Source organism: Centruroides sculpturatus, unplaced genomic scaffold (genome assembly GCF_000671375.1).
Source record: "Centruroides sculpturatus isolate CEXI.00-Female unplaced genomic scaffold, Cexi_2.0 scaffold737, whole genome shotgun sequence".
NCBI classification, from domain to species: Eukaryota; Metazoa; Arthropoda; class Arachnida; order Scorpiones; family Buthidae; genus Centruroides; species Centruroides sculpturatus.
Window position 1 is genome coordinate 36,388 of NW_019385040.1, and position 18,393 is coordinate 54,780.

An 18,393-nucleotide genomic window follows, 5' to 3' on the forward strand; every position below is an offset into this window, starting at 1 on the left:
TAATAAAACTTTTAAACTTTATATTAATTGACTACGTGCATCAGTTTAAATATTATATCTGCACATTTTATTTTTGGACTAATTCATAATTAAAGTTGAAAGCAATATTTCTAACAATTAAACCGAAAGGCAAAACAGAAGAAAATGTGCGCGATTCATAACGAAAGAAAAATATAAAAATAAAAGAAGTAAAAGTAATTTTAAAAATTTGCGAACTTGTATCGATACAAAAGCACGAAATAAAATGCTATAAAACAGAGATTATTAATCTGAAGTGTGTACTTTGTTAACAATAATTCTCTAACTTAATATCAACTTAATAGCAGAAAAGTTCTCAATAAATGAAATTATAAAGACACCTGTCTTTGTAATTTTATTTGTTGAGGATTTTTCTGGTGTACTGTACTATCATATGCCACTGTGTAATGTACTGTGCCGTACAATGTAGAATACAGCCGAATACAGAATAAGATTAAAAATTGCAGCAGATTTTCTTTCATATGTCTAGAGCAAACGAGATTTAACAAATTCAAACGCTCGTCATCCTATAAATAGTAAACTCGGGTAAATTCATGTTTTTACTTGTTAGGACTAGGATCGGAATAAAATTAAAGCTTAACCGCCGTCTACCAATAATGGTCTTTAACATGCACAGTATGGCGGCCGGATGACCGAGCAGTCACGGTGACAGCCTGCCGCTCTGAGGTATCCTGNAGTAAACTCGGGTAAATTCATGTTTTTACTTGTTAGGACTAGGATCGGAATAAAATTAAAGCTTAACCGCCGTCTACCAATAATGGTCTTTAACATGCACAGTATGGCGGCCGGATGACCGAGCAGTCACGGTGACAGCCTGCCGCTCTGAGGTATCCTGGATCAAATCCGGTCGGGTCAAAGAATCCCCAGGAATTTTTCGGACGGATCCCCGTCCCTCCCTACCCGTCGCCCCATTATGGGCCTGGCCGAACCCATAATGGGCCTGCTTTAAGATCCCCTCTTAGTGCCCACAGGGCGGAAAGAGTAAAAAAAAAACCTGTACAGTAGTAAAATGAAATTGGCAGTAGTACGATTTCTTTTACGGTTATTTACTTTTAATTAATATATCCCTTGATCTGTAAATCTAAAACAATTTTGATATCCTCGATTACGTTTTTGATTACGGTAATTTAAGAAATCACGCATAATATTATTTTTAAATTATTATTTAATTTTATTACAAACGCAATTCATTCCATAAAATATATTTTAGTTTTCTTCAGTTTTATAATTTATTTTATTATTTTATTTCAAATGTAAAAACATCAGACACCTGGTGGTGAAAGCTAGAATTATCTTGAAATTTTGTTATTCGAAAGGTTAGTTAGTTCGTGTGTTGTTATAGTGCTGTAACGTCTTTCTATTCCATTTTTTAAAAAAGAAAATGGCAAATTATAATTTTTTAGAAGCATTTAAAGATCGACCTTACGTAAGCGTTACCGTTCTTGATGTATGCAGCCCAGTTTTGTATGTGGTTAGAGAAGCTCCAAGTGTACATTCAACCGACGAATGTAGGAATTTTATTCGTCTTGAACAACGGATGAATGCTTACTACCATACGTACGAAGAAGAAATTATCAAATTGCCATGCAAGAATACATTGGTTTGTGTTAATTTCGATGGAAATTGGTGCAGAGGAAAAGTGGAATCTATTTTAGAAACCACTACGGGTCCAAGGTTTACAATATATTTAGTAGATTACGGGCGAACCGTAAAAGTGGAGAAAAGTTGTATTCGAAACTTAAAACCCGAAATGAAGACACTTCCTTTTCAAGCAGTGAAATTTCAGCTGAAAGATTTACATCCCTGTACTTTAATGATGCAAGCTGATTGTTCGATAAGCACCGATCTTTCAGAAGATTGGGATATTTCGTCTTTGGAATTTGTGAAATCGATTCTAGAACAAAATAAGTGCGCTAGAATCAAAGTAGAAGAAGCAGATTTTGAAGGAACGTTAATTGGTACTCTGATGGTTATTTTACAAGACGAATACGTCAGTTTAAACGAAGAATTGATTTGTAATAATTATGCTCGTATAGTCCCAAAGACAAAACCAGAAATTTTAGACAAAGAAATTTCTTCAAATTTAAAACAAAAGGAAATGCCTGAATATGAAAGTTTTGAAAGTTATTATAGAAAGAAAAACTTAAGGATAAGGGAGTTAGAGGAATTCAAAAATGAGTTTTTAATTAATAGAGAAAAGAAAAATAAACCGCCGTGTAATTCAATATGTGATGGATTATCTTTGCAAGATTCAGAAACTTTAAAAGACAATTTTGACATTTCACATGGCAGTGTACTGTGTTCGGAGATGGGAAATAAAACAATTGTAGCTGTTTCGGAAGAAAGTTTTAATTCGGATGAAAATCGGCAGTGTGTTACAGAGCATTGCGATATAAAGAAGTTGAATGTTAAAATTGATATAGCAGCAAAAAGTGAAACAACAATGAAAAATGTCGTTCAAGAATGTCCTAATTATAATCAAATAAATACAGATTCATCATCAAGACATACAACAGAAAGTAATCAAACAGTAAACTCAAATATCTCTTTAGGTAAAAGAATTTTACACTTATTGAAACAGGATTCAGTGAACAAAAAACATTTGGATGGTAAAGTTTTATCTACACCAAGAAGTCAGAATGAATCAAATCCCAGTGTTAAAAGTATTACACTGCATACTAAGAAACAAAATTCTGTTTCATCAATGGAAAGTAAAAATCCAGTTTCTAAAAATAAAATTATTGACAGAATTCAAGTTGCAGAAAGTAGTAGTAAAAATGAATCTCAGTATTTCAGAAATAATAATAATACAAAAGAAAACATTAAGCTTTCATCTGCAAAGTGTGATGATGTACGTATTAGCAAAATTAAATTGGGCAATTCTGATAGCTTGACACACAGTTCAGCTTCAGATGGTAACATCCAAAATTTGGAATCAAAACTTAATTACAAAAATCCTCCAATTTCATCTTTAAATGTTAGAGGCATCCTTAATAGGATAAAATTAGAAAATAAATGTGATAAAACTAAAGAATTAGATAGTAAATTTGAGTCAACAATATTTGAATCAAAACCTGGTATATCAAAAATAAGTAACACTACTCAATTGGACATGTCTTCAAATACTATTTCTAAACAATTTGTTTTAAATCCTAAAAGTAGAATTGAAATGGTGGCGAAAAGTAATGTCAAGGATGAAATATCACAAGAAAAATCAGGAATGTTATCAGAAGTAATTGACAAAAACAAGGAATTCAGTTTATCTGAAGAAGATGCTATTGAATCTGTTCCAGAAGAAGAAAATGCAAAATGTAGATCATTGAATAGTTCATTTGTTGAAAAAAAGACTGAAATAATAAGTGATATTGAAAATACATCAAATTTGTCTTGTAATTTAGATTCAGAAAAAAACAAAATAAGAAACTCAAGTGTTTTCCATAATAATCCTAAGAATATCTCTGACCAGGTGAATAATTCATTATCCATGCAAAATAAGGATGCTAACACATTTCTGTTTTCAAAATATTTACAAAGAAGTTCTAGTATGAAAACAGATGCAAGTGATCTGGAAAGCTTTATCTGGGAAAAAGAACAATCTGTACGTAGTATATGTCATGGAAAAGGATTTCCAAAACCCATGAGAAATGTCAGTGCTGCTCCTTTTGCAATTCCTATTATTGAGGTTCTAAATGAGCATCATTTTCCATCTCCATCTCCCATACAGACTGTAATGTGGCCTGCAATGTTTCGAGGACGGAATTTTGTATCTATTGCTTCAGCACATTCAGGAAAAACTTTTGGTTATTTACTTCCTTTATTATCTTCTCTATTTCAACCAACATTATATGAAAATATTCCAAGTAATGGAGGACCAATTGCTTTAATATTATGTTCTAATTGGAAAAAAGTTCTAAATGTTCATAATAACTGTCAACTTTTATTGGAAAAATACAATCACATAAAAGTTTTAGAAATGTATGGAGGTGGTTGTGAAACAGTACAGAAGATATCTCTTGTAAATGGCTGCGATATTTTAATTGCCACTCCTCCCTGTTTGTTACGTCATCTGAAGGATGAAGAATGTAAAATGATTAACTTACAGCGTTGTTGTCATTTAATAATAGAAGATGGTGATGTTATATTAACTAAATTTTGTCCAGAAATTATAGAAATAATAGTGAAATATGCCAAGGACAATAAACAAAATCGTATTAATAATCTAAAGCAACTAGTTATTTGTTCTGAGCATTGGAATGAGGCAATATCTTCATTTATGCAGACTTGCATGCATGAACCATTAGTTTTTATAACAGCTTTTCATGAAGGAGCAGTTTATTCACAAGTTCCTACATATTGTCATGTTTGTTTGGAGACTGAAGTTTTTACATTGATAATTCAAATTCTTTCTGGTTGTGCAGGTAAGAGAGTTGTAATATGTACCAATAGTTATGACAGTGCTCATAATATTGTTCAGTTAGTTAAAAATTCAGCAATTTATACATTATTCATTCATTCAAGATTATTACATTATGATAAAGATAATATAATAAGAGAATGGAAGAACAGTTATAACTGTAATAGCACTGTTGTAATTGTTATCACGGATGACTGCATATTTGATGTTGATATCAATGATGCAAATTGTATTATTCAATGTGAGTTAGACAAGATTTCTTTTACTCAGTTTGGGCAACGTTACAGTTATATGTTAGATAATTTTCTAACTTTGAAAGATGTTCAGGCTAAAGCAATTTCTCCATCTGTTTGTCATATATTAGTAACTGAAAATTGCAAGATTCAAGTTAAAAATTTAATAAAATTCTTGAACCGTCTTCCTTTACCAATTCCAAAAAAACTTTTAATAATGGAAGATGAAAGGAAAAAAGAATTAGAAGACTGTCAAATTGAACTTTGTTATTACTTAAAAGCATTCGGTCATTGCTTTCAAGAAAACTGTAAAAACCGTCATAAAATTGTTAAGAAATATGATCAGATAATGAATTTGCCAGTAAATAGCCGAGTAAAAGTTTTAATTACAAATGTAATTGATGCCATCCACTATTACGGACGCATTATTGAATGTAAAGATACAACTGGAGAATCTAGTTCTTCACATTCGTATTTAGTTTTAAGTATAAAATTAACAGAATATTACAGTGTAAAAGAGAATTGCATGTCAGATAAAAACATCAAAGTAGGAAACATGTATGTTGTAGAGAAACAAGGTAATACATTTCATCGTGTTCGTGTTCTGGATATAGTAAATTTCAATAATATTGGAGAACCGAGAAATGTAAAAGTGCACTATTTAGATGATGGTGGGCAAGAAATAATCTATGCACATAAATTATTAAAAATTCCCTCTGAATTAATTTCTTATCCAGCACAAGTTGTTGAAATATATATTTGTAATGTCCAGCCTGTAGATAAATGTTTTGAATGGACAACTCAAGCAGATACATTTGTTCACAATATAATTAGTGGTAAGGAAATGGAAGGAAAATTAGTTTTATGTTTAGGGTATACAATATGGTTAGACCCATTTGTTCACTATGTTACACTTGAAAATAATTTAAAAATAATTGAAACAAAAATTACTACTGCTCTGATTAAGGATCATTATGCTATACCTAATCCTGATCATCTTAAAAAATTGCGTAGTCTTTGTGAGGGTGAGATAACTTCATTTAATAATATATTGGCGAATGAGAAAGAAGAAAATAATGCTGAAATTTCTCATGCAGTGCCTCAAGCATTTCTTGAATTAGATCAAATTTATGAAGTGTCTGTTTGGCAAGTTCATAATCCTAATTTTTTTTATATTCAGCAATTAAATTTTAAAAAACAAATTTGTGATATTTCCAATGAATGTGAAAAAATGTTAAATAATAATATGTTAATAAGACTTAAACATTTTCAGAAAGAATCATTATGTATTGCTCCTTTTGTTGATGGTAACTTGTGTCGTGCATGCATTAAGGAGGAGGAGGAAGATAGTGTGGATTTATTTTATGTTGATTACGGTGTTAACTCTACAGTTAAAAAATCTGGTTTGTATGTTATTCCATCAAATTGTCTCTTGTTACCTTTTCAGGCTATTAAATGTTCATTGACAGGAATTCCATTTAAAGATAATTGGAATAAAAAAGTAATTGATAAATTTAATGATTTTATTGATTGTGATGATGATAAAAAAGTATTATATGCAAAAGCACTAAAACAAGAATTTTCAGTTTCTGGAGAAAAGTATTATTTGATCAAGCTCTGGAACTCAGACTTTGATTTCACAGAAGAATTTGCTAGGCAAGGATACTTCCTGCAAGATAATACTGTAGAAACTAATCCTAAAGAATTAAATGATGACAATTTTTGTGAAACTACCAATTTGAATAATTTAATGGAAGATTTAAATGATGAAATTAAACAAACTGTTTCCTTATCTCCTGAAAACCAAAATCAGCAATCAGTTAATAAGAAATCAAATATTCCAAAATTATCCAGCAATATATTACAGATTGATAAAAACATTGTAACACCTCAAGTGACTTGGTGGCAAAAGAAGGAAGAAATTATTATTACTATACATGTAATTGGAGTTAAAGATTTTGACATTGATATCAAAGAAAAACAGATTTACTTTTCTGCAATTGTAAATGGAAAGTGTTACAGATTTGAAGAAGAACTATTTTCCTTAATCAACGATAACATGAGCAAAGCAAGAATTTATGGACAGAATGTTGAAATAAGACTAAGCAAAGCAAAGAAAGGATTAAAATGGCCACGTTTGATTGCTACTGAACAAAAGAAAATTTACATTAAACTTAATTTCGATCATTTGGATGATAGTGAATCAGAAGAAGACATTCCAAAAACAAAAATTACTTTTGATCCAAAAGATGTTCTTAATTTTGAACCAACAGATGTTGAGAATTCTGAAGAGAATTCAGAATTTGAAGATGATGATTATAATTTCATCTAATTTTATATTTAAAAGATGTTTGTTATTTAATGTTCATTAAAATTTTTGAATGAAAATATGTTTGATAAATAAACTTCAAATTTGTAGTGTTTTTAAATGTAAATCTTAATGTAATATTAAAATATTTTTGACATATGTAAATGTGAATATTGTATTCTTATGAAAGTGAAACAAGTCATAAATGTTTCTAGTACTTTAAATATTTTATTAATGTTAGTCTGTGACTATAATTAATAGGATTTATTATATTAGTTTAACTTGCAGATGAAATAGAGATTGAATTAGTCTATTAGTTAAAAAATAAACAAACTTTCTTTATTTGCACCTGAAAGGGTTTCATAATAAACTGATATAGGTTGAGCAGTTAATTCATTTTACTTTCTCAGTTATTCTGTATACATAACATGGAAAAGTATTGTAATCGTGTCAAATTTGACCCTCAGTTTAGAAATCTGGCATGATAGCTTGTGTATAAGGAGCATTAATGCTATTAAATTTTGGTGGTTAAAGGGTGGGGAGATATAGGGGTGTCGTGTCGTGTCATATCTCGAGAAGGGTCGGACTTAATGAAGACTATTCGTTATTTTCAACGTTGATCTTAACGTTCGTTAAAAGTCGACCCTTTTTTCAACGTTGAAGTGGCGCTGACTAAATGCACTCGGTACTCAACAGATTTGTTGACCGCTACCAAAGTCGGTAGATTACCGACTCTGCGTTACTTTCCAATGAATTGTGGGTAATTTGTGCGACATTTGAATGGAATCCATCTTGTTGAGAATGGAATTATGAGAACTAAGCACTTCGTACTCGAAGTTGGAACATTGTCGATGAAGTCAAATTGTTGCTCGTGTTTAAAATTGGAATGTCCCGAAGATTAGCAGCGGATTTTGGAGGTCACATGACTTCATTTTAAGGCGATACTGTAACTGTTTTTATACTGTACTGTACTGTACGTCCCATGGGAGTATTCAGAAGTTGTTAAGTAATCAGTTAGACCACCTGTTGTATTTCTGAGAAAAAGTGAAAGTAATGTAACTAGTTTAAATTACTATATTTACTGATTATTCAATAAAACAATATAATTGATGATATAAGAATGGAAACCAATATGTAAGTTTAGTGGCGCACCCAAAGGGGGCCAAGGGGCGTGGCACCCTCTAAAGAAAAAAGTAAAGAAACACTAAAAAGTTTTCCAAAAATCTTTTCTTAATTAATATTTCTTTTTTTATTTATATTGTATCGTGTCTTCTATTTCTATACTACTAACGAAATAGCAGTCATATAAGATGGGAATTTTATTGAATTCTCATTAAAAAGTTTTTTTATCCGTTCAACTCGGCTCCCCCGAAGATTAAATCCTGAATGCTCCACTGTGTAAGTTACAGTAAGATTATGCGTTAATAAATTTTAACGTTTCCAAGTGCGTTATAAGTTACATAGTGCTCCTAAAACTTAAAAAAGGGGAGAGAACTAAATACCATTAAATTAACAACCCTCTGGGTGATCTCATTACTACGGATAAGTGAGCATGATGCAGCGACCCTTAGCGTGTTCTCTTAAAGCAGACCCACTGCAATAATAACGTGAACCATCATCTACCAAGGCTATGTGGCACGTGGGCGCCCGCGTGGATCATTCTAACTTATGGTTTTATATTGAATTTATAGTCGAATCTAACACTTAGTTATCAAATAAAACACTATCAGATAAATATTCAGATATAAACGATAGGATAAAACATTTTCTGCGCCGTTTAATATATTACTACATTTTGTATATTATTTTTGTTTTTCTACAATAAATAATAAAATAGCATAACGTTTTTATTTCGGTTATATTAGTTTTGCTTCGATTATTTTTGACCAAGATATCTATGATTCATGATTCATCAAAGTTCACTCGATGACGTTGCAAAACATTTTGTAGTGACGTCATCCCGGAATCGGCTTAAGATGGCGCCTGTCGGTGAGAAGAAAGATGAAATATTAGTGATGAATGGTACCAAAGATGATAATAATGGACAAAATATATGGTAAACTGCACGTATTGTTAATTAATTAGCAATTGGAAACAATGTTTGAGTTTGGCAAGTTGCAAAATAAGTAAATAAAGCACCGTCCATTAGTTGGGCGTATACAGTAGGCATCAATCATTTTTCAAAATTGAAGTTAAAATAAAAATTTCAAATTTCTTCGTTATTATGTTAATTTCCAAATTAATTTTTGTACATTTTTAATTTATATCTATTAAGTCTATTTAATAGATGCAAATTTTTCATTTGGAGAAAGAAAACTTTACTTAAACATTGTCATGAAATCATAACTTTATCAGTTGTTTTTTATATCTTTTTTATATATTTAATAATTTATAATTAAATTAATAATTCAAATAGTCCATAACAAGCCATTTATGTAGGAAGTGAATCAGAATTTTAAACATTAAGCAAGATTATTTATTTATTAATACAGTTTTGAATTGATTATTTACATTATATTTTGTCAAACTAATATAAAATTTTTAAAAAAGAAACTAAATATCTTTAATATATGCATTGAATTTTACCGATATACTAGTCATTAATTCAATTATTTTTGAATCTTGAATAATAATAAAAATGTTTTTATGAATTATATTCATTAAAATACATTTTAAATTGTATATAAAGTATGTAATTGTCTTAATATTTTTCTATGATTGCAATTCTGTGTGGTGATAAACTTGTTTCAGATTGTGTTAACAGTGAAGCCAAAATCAGACATGAATCTGAAATTATTTACATGCATTTTTTATAACTAGCTGATTGCAATCCAACCATTAACCTGACAAAAAAGCTTTGTAGGATTTTTTGTTTTTTTGAAACAATTATATTATTATACATCCAGTTTATCGTATTACAATAGTTTTTGTTCAATGAATTTCTATAAAAAACATTTAAACATTTTAAAAATGTTCTTTATGTTTTCAACTCTCACTTCAATATAATCAGAACCATGATACCTTGTACTTTCATAGGAAGAGATTTAAATTTCTTGTTTGGGCCTAATATGCATCTGGTTTTATACTTAATAAAAGTCCACACGACATATATTTGGAATCTGAAAACTTATATAAACATGAGTGAATGTTAATACTTAGAAAAATATTGGAGCAAATCTCTAAATGAGCAAAATAAGCTAAGTAAAAATATGCATTTCATGAAGGATTGCATTTGAATCTGCAATTTTTTCAATTTTTGTTGGTATCGACACAATTTACAATTCTAATCAGATGTTTGCTGTATCAGATAGAGCTAGGATGTACTATATTTTAAAAGAGAAAAATGATATGAAAACATCTAGGCTATTATGATATGTCTAGGCTTAATTTCTTTTTAGATTTGTAGATTTCTCATTAAGCAAACTTTTTACTGATTTAATGATATATGAACAACAATTGTTATGAAAAATGATGTAAATTTGAAATAAAATACTGTATAATTTATATTGCTTGTACATGATATTTAAATATAAGAAATATACATTTAGTTAAGAATTCAATATTTATTTTTTTTAAATAAATTTAAAATGTAGAAAGTTCTCATCTGACCCTCTTCCTATAGTGAAGGGATTTACTATGTTTTCTCTATTATTATGTGTACTTTTTTCCCCACAGATACTATTATAAATTTTTTTAACAGATACAAATATCTATAGAATAATGGTCACGAAATTTCCATTTTACTTTATTAATTTAATATGAAATTCAGTTGTTTAATTAAAGCAAATTAGTGTGAAGTTTGTTGCTGCTTGTTTGAAATAAGTTTATGAATTCTTGGCTCTTTTCCACAAAGGACAACAATCACACTCACAACATTATTTATTGATTTATTGACATTATTATTCATTGATAACAGTCATTTTGTGTTTGGTTGTGTGTTTGAATAAAAACCCACCAATGAGTGAGAAAAAGCAACCAAGCATTTTGCATTTCTTTTGTAATACAGGTAAACCTCGACTTACGTCATTTCGAGTTATGTCGTTCCCAATTATACGTCGTTTGTCAAAAAAGTATATGGAAAAATAAAAATCAAGTTTAAGTCATTTTATTTGACTTTATGTCTGTCCGCCACAAATATTGAAGTCGTAATATCACTAGAAAAACATTTAAAGCACATAAAATCATATTAAAATATATACATTTACAAGTATGTACTGTATTTACAGTACATGCATTCGTAAATTTAGAATACTTTTTTCTGTACTATATTAAAAACTAAAATTTATTTGTATGTAAGCTTAAAATAGATTTTTATTAACCATGTATTATTAAAAATGCATTAATAAATAAAATACAGAACTGGGAATGGTAATTTATGGTTTAGCCTAGTGACAAGTAAATTCGACTTATGTTACCTCTCCTGGAACCAATTACCAACGTAAGGCGAGGTATACCTGTACTTACATAACCTTGAGTTGATCAATGTCCAAATTTCTCCACAAGACCGCTGGTTGGTGACCACTGATATTGTTGATATGTGTATGGTACTGTACATGTCCCTTCCATTACATTGGTTTTAATTTTGGGTTTGGTTTTGGAATGATTTGGAGTTTTTTGAACTAAAGCAAGCAAGTGAACAATGTCCAGCGGATAAAGCTGTGTTTAAGCAGGGTGTTGAAGATCCACTATGTTGAAGATCATACATAGTATCACAGTGAAATATCTGTATATATTTGGTAAATTTCATGCTTGTGCATATATGAAATCTTGTTATTAAAATGTTGATTTGTTTGTTTGTATGTGCTATTTTGTATTGGTCTGCAGATCCTCTGATAATTATGTCATAAATGAATACATTTGAAAATGTGGACATCATGAAGCATTGTAAAAACAAAAACAAAATGCTTTTCAAAAATGCATTTATTACTGTTTAAATACATTAACTTTTTGAAACTGCATGCTTGATACAGGCTTGTATTACATTTGCAAGCTAACTTTTATTGGATGGTGGTGTCTCAAAAATTGGGTTCGCATTAGATTTGATGGTGCATTAGAATTGAGAAAACACTAATTGAAGAAAAGTTTTATATTGTCATCTATAACAAATGTTAGTTAAACAATAATTAGTTATAAAGTAAAATCATTATTCTTATGTTTAAATTTTCTCAGAATCAATGTATCATCTATTAGGTCAGTTCTAAACTTTTCATGTATTAACCTTTTTTACCCCTTTATTAAAATTTTTATTTATTGTGTTTTTTTTTTTTTTGTGTGTACATTAAATTTTTAAATTTCAGGATTCAAATAAATTCTGGTATTTGAATAAGCCTTGGGAATAAAGGTACTTAAAAAATAAACCCCAACTTGAAAAGTGTGGGAAACCATTAAAAGTACTGCTGTGTATAGTATAGTATAATGTAGTTTAGAGTGATAGTAGAATTTTAGTCAAACTCCTTACCTCTTTTATATTGTCTAGAATCGGACAGCACTTCCTATTTCCTAGGTTCACAAACATTTTTTGAAATAAAATTATAAATATTGACTGTGGGAAAGTCATGATCTTATCAGCTGAACAGTAATTAGGAAACCTATAGTTCAAACTGATGGTGAGATTGAACCAGAATATGGTAGTCAAGATCTTGATTCCTACAATAACATTGAAGTAGAGACAAATCACAATATAACTGACTGAAGACACTGAATTAGTTTAACTGTGAAAACAGTAATTATTTCAAATGCTGTAGCTGTAACCTATAGATACAGTCAATAAAATGTTTTGATAGTTTGGAAAATGCACCAAAGATTAAGTTATTTCTTTTAATTTTTCCCGCGTCTCCTGTTGGAAGGTAATATCCTAGATCTTCAAGTAAACTTCAGGGGATATGTGCATCTTAACAATAAATTCCCCTTATGGTTTAATTGAGGGAATACAGTATTTATGTAAAATTTGTTTAAGTTTGTTCCCTAAAAATACTTTTTGGATGTTCAGTTCACTGAAGTTTGCCTATATACATTTATTGCATAAAAATACTATTAAAACGCAAAAAATTGCATGTAAAATAGTATAATAGAAGCCGAGTTCTTCACGGTAAGTCTTTTGTCCCTCTCCCTTGTGGGCCTGGGAATTGTGACATCTATATAATATACAAGTTCGGACACTTGCACTGCGTATATTGCCGACCACGGATACCAAAAGTATAATGCTTACCTAGATGATATCTTTTAATTTATATGAATGTTTAACAGAATAATAAACAACCTATGTTCACCCTGAAGGTCCATTCTAAATATTGGTGAAAGAATTTTTGAAATCGGATGAGTAGGTTTGGAGATTACCTCCTACATCCAAACTTCCAAACTTAACCTCTTTATAATATTAGTATAGATATCTAGTGAAATAATTTATTATTATTATCTTTTAATTTTTTGACTAAATTGCATTTTTTATATTCCAGTGGAGACAATAGATACGACAAAATATTCAGTTACATCTTGATAAGCTTAAATGATGAAAAATCTTTATATATTGTATTTATTTTTCAATGCTAAATTTTGCTATAGCTTTTTATCATTGTTTGTATCAACCTTTGTAGTAGATAAATATTGAAAAGTCATGGATCATTATATAATCAAATTTGGTTCAAAACCATAACTTTATAGTTTGTTCTTTTTCTATTTATTTTTTTTTTTAATAAAACATTTGGTCTGTTGTGATCAGTAGTCAGTAGCCTTATTTGTAAATATTGTTCTATTTCAATAAAAATTAAGGTATATGTGTATATATATTCTACATTTAAACATACATTCTGTGATTGGTTTTTATAAATTATTTTTACATAAACCAACATTTACAAACTTGATGTACATATGTAATATGCCAACAACTACCAGATTATATAGGGCAATTATATCACAATTATAAAATAATCACAATATAATAGCCTGATATAATCCATGCCTGTGTTCTGCTTGAGCCTGAAGTTTACAACCATGCTGTAATTATGAGAAAATAAAAGGTATATCATCTAAATCAATAAAATCTTATTGATCTTATCTGTTAAAATATAGTTGTAAGTTGTGTTGAAGGTTTGGTCTTAAAGTATAATTATAAAATTAATTATGTGAAGAGAAATTCTCATAGACAAGTCAGAAATATTTTTTTCTTTTGGCAATAAAATTTTCTATTGTATATATTGAAGTGCTTTGTAATATTCTCTAAATTGCATTTTTTTGTATCTAATTGCTGTTTGTCATATTGACGATGATTGCATTCTATTTCATGAATATTGATAAAGCACGTTGATAGATTCTAAAAGATTACAGTTTATAATTTGATATTTTATGAATATAAATCAACTTAATTTAAGATTAAATGTTCCATTACTGGTTTTGTTGTGGATTTTTTTTAAATTTAAAGCTATTGGCTTTTTTCCAGTAACTTATCACCCAACAAACAGTTATTGATATATGCTCTATAACTGTTAACTGTTCCTTGTGTGATAAGTTACTGGGTAAAAAAGCCAATAGCTTTAAATCTTTTAATTTAAGATATTTTACTTATGCATTATCCAAACTCATCCAGGAAAGAAAACATTTTGTCTGTAAAATCTTTAAAATTTTAAAAGTATTATTATTAGTCATTTGAAATATGTAATGTGTATCAGCTCTAAAATGCTTTAATAAAATGCTACTTGGTATAGAGATTATAGTGCAAGCATGACACATTTATTTATATATTTGAAGTGGCCTTAGGAAAAAACTATTGAAAATTACTAGTCCCTATAGAAAAATTTGGAAAAGGTGGTTTTAATTTATATTTGTCTTGAATGGTTAATATGAATTTTTACATGCATTTTAATTAGGTTTGATTGTTTAATAAGTTATTTATTAATATTTTGTATGATATTTAAATATCAACTAATATAATTATTTATCAAGAAGTTTGCTTTTGTTTTCTTTCTAGGATAACAGTGAAAAATGTTAACTTTATATTGCCTCTTATTTTAATTTGTTTGTAAATTCTGAACTTAAAAAATAAATTTTTTTCAGTTTACTGATTTTGATCTATTCATGCATTATGGCAGTGTTCCGCAACCGGTGTGCCGCGGCACACTGGTGTGCCGTCACAAGGTGAAAGGTGTGACGTGAACTTTTACATATTCTATTAATCTCAAGTTTTATTTATATATTTTTATCACAGTTGTTATGTTTATTATGCTTGTATTTCATTCACTGATGAAATAAGATAATGTTAAAGCAATAAACACATATGTCGTCCCAGTACTCACTTATTCTTTTGGAGTTATACATTGGACTCACACAGATCTTGAGCAACTCCAAATGAAAACAAGAACACTTACTAAGCATAAACAACATCATCCTAAATCTGTCATAGAAAGATTAACCCTTCCACATAAAGATGGCGGACGTGGCCTGATCGACATAGTTAACCTCCACTACAAACAAATACAGACATTGCGAGAGTTTTTCTACTAAAAACAAGAAACATTACAGTTGCATAAAGCAGTAACTCTAGCAGACTCAAATAATACACCATTAAATTTACATTCACAACGTATGGATACGACACAACATATAAATAGCATAGACATCATTAAGCAATTGTGGGAAGAGCCTACGCGGCTAGCATCTCCATATCAACTGAAATAAGAAGAAAAAGAAGGGAGGAGGAGAAACAATCGTGGGCTCAAAAGGCACTCCATGGAAGACATCCTTACGACCTGGCCCAGGATTTTGTTAACAAAACTGCGTCAAATAGCTGGTTAGCTCGGGGATGCCTCTTTGGGGAGACGGAAGGATTCATGATTGTCATACAGGATCAGGTCATAAATACTAAAAACTACAGAAAACACATACTCAAAGATACAACACTCACAAATGACACATGCAGAAAATGTCACATCATGCCAGAAACCATACAACACATCACTTCTGGTCGCAAGCTCTTGGCACAGACAGATAATTTACATAGACATAATGAAGTAGCAAATACATCAAGAGTTTGCAAAGAAACATCAAATTATTAAACATCCATGAACCATACTAGAACTACATTCCAGACAGTATTGGAAAACAACGCGCACAAAATGTACTACGACAGCCATAATCACAGATAAATCAATTTACTACAATAGTACTTACCTTATGTCTCATTAATAAACACAATAAAATCATATAAATTATAGACATATCTGTTCCAAACACTCACAATGTTCAAAAAACATGGAATGAAAAAATTAGCAAGTACAAAGAACTCGCCCAGGAAATAAGGCATCTATGGAGGATGGATAGGGTTCTTCCTGTCTTTCTCTCCTGTACAGGTGTCATACCACACACGCCTACACATAAGCCTGGGAACATTAAAATTGAACATAAACACATACATCACGCTACAGAAGGCCACTATATTGAACACATATCATATTGTTAGGAAATTCCTGAATACAGACACACACTGACACACTTCTTTAATTTTTGTCTTGTTTTGGTTACTATGCTGTGTCCGGCATAATACACAGCCATCGATGTCAACCGAGTGTAACTCACAAACCTCAACATAATAATAATAATAGATTTATGGCATTACGAAATTCTACTAATAGTATCATATCATACGTTTTTGAGGGGAATAACATTTTGGTGTGCCGTGTTGAGTCATGTCGAATCAGAGGTGTGCCGCAAGTAGAAAAAGGTTGCGGAACACTGCATTATGGATATACAAAATTTTTTTCTGAAAATGAATGAATAAAAATGTTGAAATTGTTTGGGATTTTCAAGTAGTGTACATTACATTATCCTATAAAAAGAAAAAAAATTTTTATGGTTAATAGTTTTTGCCTAACTTGTTTTGGATAGGTTGTAATTTTAATTATTTAATGTGATTTTTATTAATGCATAATTTAGCTTATATTTTACTAATAGCATGTAAGTTAAATTTTTTTGTTTTTATTTATAAATAAAAGTTGAATAGTTTTTATCAATAACAGTATTAATGAAACAATATTAACTGCATTTTTTATTTTGCTTAATTTAAAACAATTCTTTTTATTTTAACAAAATATACAGAGATAAAAATGTATCTTGATGTAAAATTTATTTTTCTCTGATTTTATAGAAAATGTTTCCATTTTTTCCTTCAGAATATCAATATTAGTTTCATGTATTCATTTTTTTCTATATCAAGATTATTCAAGATATCAAGATTGTATATTTGTTTTTTTTTTTGGTACTGTTTTGTAAATCAAAATGTTGTGATCAAATTGCTACATTGAGTATTTTCTCCCATTTATACATTTTTACAGAATAGTTTTATTAATTAACATTATTAATTATGAAATAGTTTTGGCAAATGATTTTTGTAACTATTGTGACTAACTTCTGACTGTTTGCAATTATTTTTTACTTTTGTTATGCTATATGAATGCATCTTTATTTACATTTGTTGTATATTATTGTGAATTGAGACTAATTTAATGGAATAACTTACATGACAGAAATTAAGAAAAATACTTGAGGAATTTTAAGATGTAATTTGTAAAGTAATATAGCAAAAACAAACTTCACAAACACGAAGAACCAACAAACTGATAATGTCCATTTAATATGGAAGAAAATATTTGTGAGTATATTTATTTGTATATAAAGCCAATATACCAATATACTAGCAATGACTGTCAAAAATTTATGAAGTTATTGTTAATAATCATAAAAGTGATAAGGATGCATAAGAAATTGGTATTACAGTCAAACCTATAAAAAGTGAAAACCTGTCATTAATGGAAAATTTCTTCAGTCTCATGAATTTTTTTGCAAAAATTAATGTAAATTAACCTGTATATAGCAGAACGTGTCTAATGCAGAAATGGAAAGGAAAATCATGCTGTCTAATGGAAAAATTGGTATTTTTATTTGATTTAACACAAATTTAACAAGAAGTTTACAAGCCTAGCATGTATAAATCATAAAAAAAATGTCAAAAAATACACATATGCAATACAGAATAGCAAAATACGACTTCTGTATTACAGTAATTTTATTGGGATTTGAATGGAAAGTTTTTGTGTATTTTTATTAACATCTGTTTTTACTTAACATAAATATGTGATCTAATTATAAATTGTGAAATTTAACACATTATTCCTGATGTGAGATTGTATTCTTTATTTTGAAGCTTATTTTAAACTTTTTACATCACATTTTGTTTGAATAAAATCAAGTCGAAATATCTGCAGATAAAATGCACATTGGGCATATTATGCATGCTTTTTAAGTTTCATAAAGAATATCATGCTATACAAACAGTATAAAATACTCATACCATGTATGGGGAAAATGATTCTAAACTCCAAAGGTATCAAATGTGGTTTTGAAAAATTCAT

At 29.3% G+C, this 18,393-nt stretch overlaps 2 protein-coding genes across 3 annotated transcripts in view; both read left to right on the forward strand.

Annotated features, from left to right (window-relative positions):
* Positions 1-1,317: 1,317 nt before the first annotated feature.
* On the forward strand, positions 1,318-7,079 carry LOC111633754 (putative ATP-dependent RNA helicase TDRD12). Its single transcript, XM_023378377.1, has one exon. It carries the CDS (start codon positions 1,421-1,423, stop codon positions 7,016-7,018), a length of 5,598 nt encoding a protein of 1,865 aa, XP_023234145.1. The 5' UTR covers positions 1,318-1,420; the 3' UTR covers positions 7,019-7,079.
* A 1,847-nt stretch (positions 7,080-8,926) lies between these two features.
* LOC111633751 (cytoplasmic dynein 1 light intermediate chain 2-like) overlaps positions 8,927-18,393 on the forward strand; it is a 51,592-nt gene continuing 42,125 nt past the window's right edge. For both annotated transcript variants that reach the window (XM_023378372.1, XM_023378373.1), the window contains exon 1: positions 8,927-9,050. In XM_023378372.1, the coding sequence (XP_023234140.1) occupies positions 8,971-9,050 (80 nt within the window). In that variant the 5' untranslated portion in view covers positions 8,927-8,970. The remainder of the gene's footprint in view (positions 9,051-18,393) is intronic.

Coding starts and splice junctions, on each gene's coding strand:
- LOC111633754 (XM_023378377.1), top strand. CDS start 1,421: ATGGCAAATTATAATTTTTTAGAAGCATTTAAAGATCGACCTTACGTA.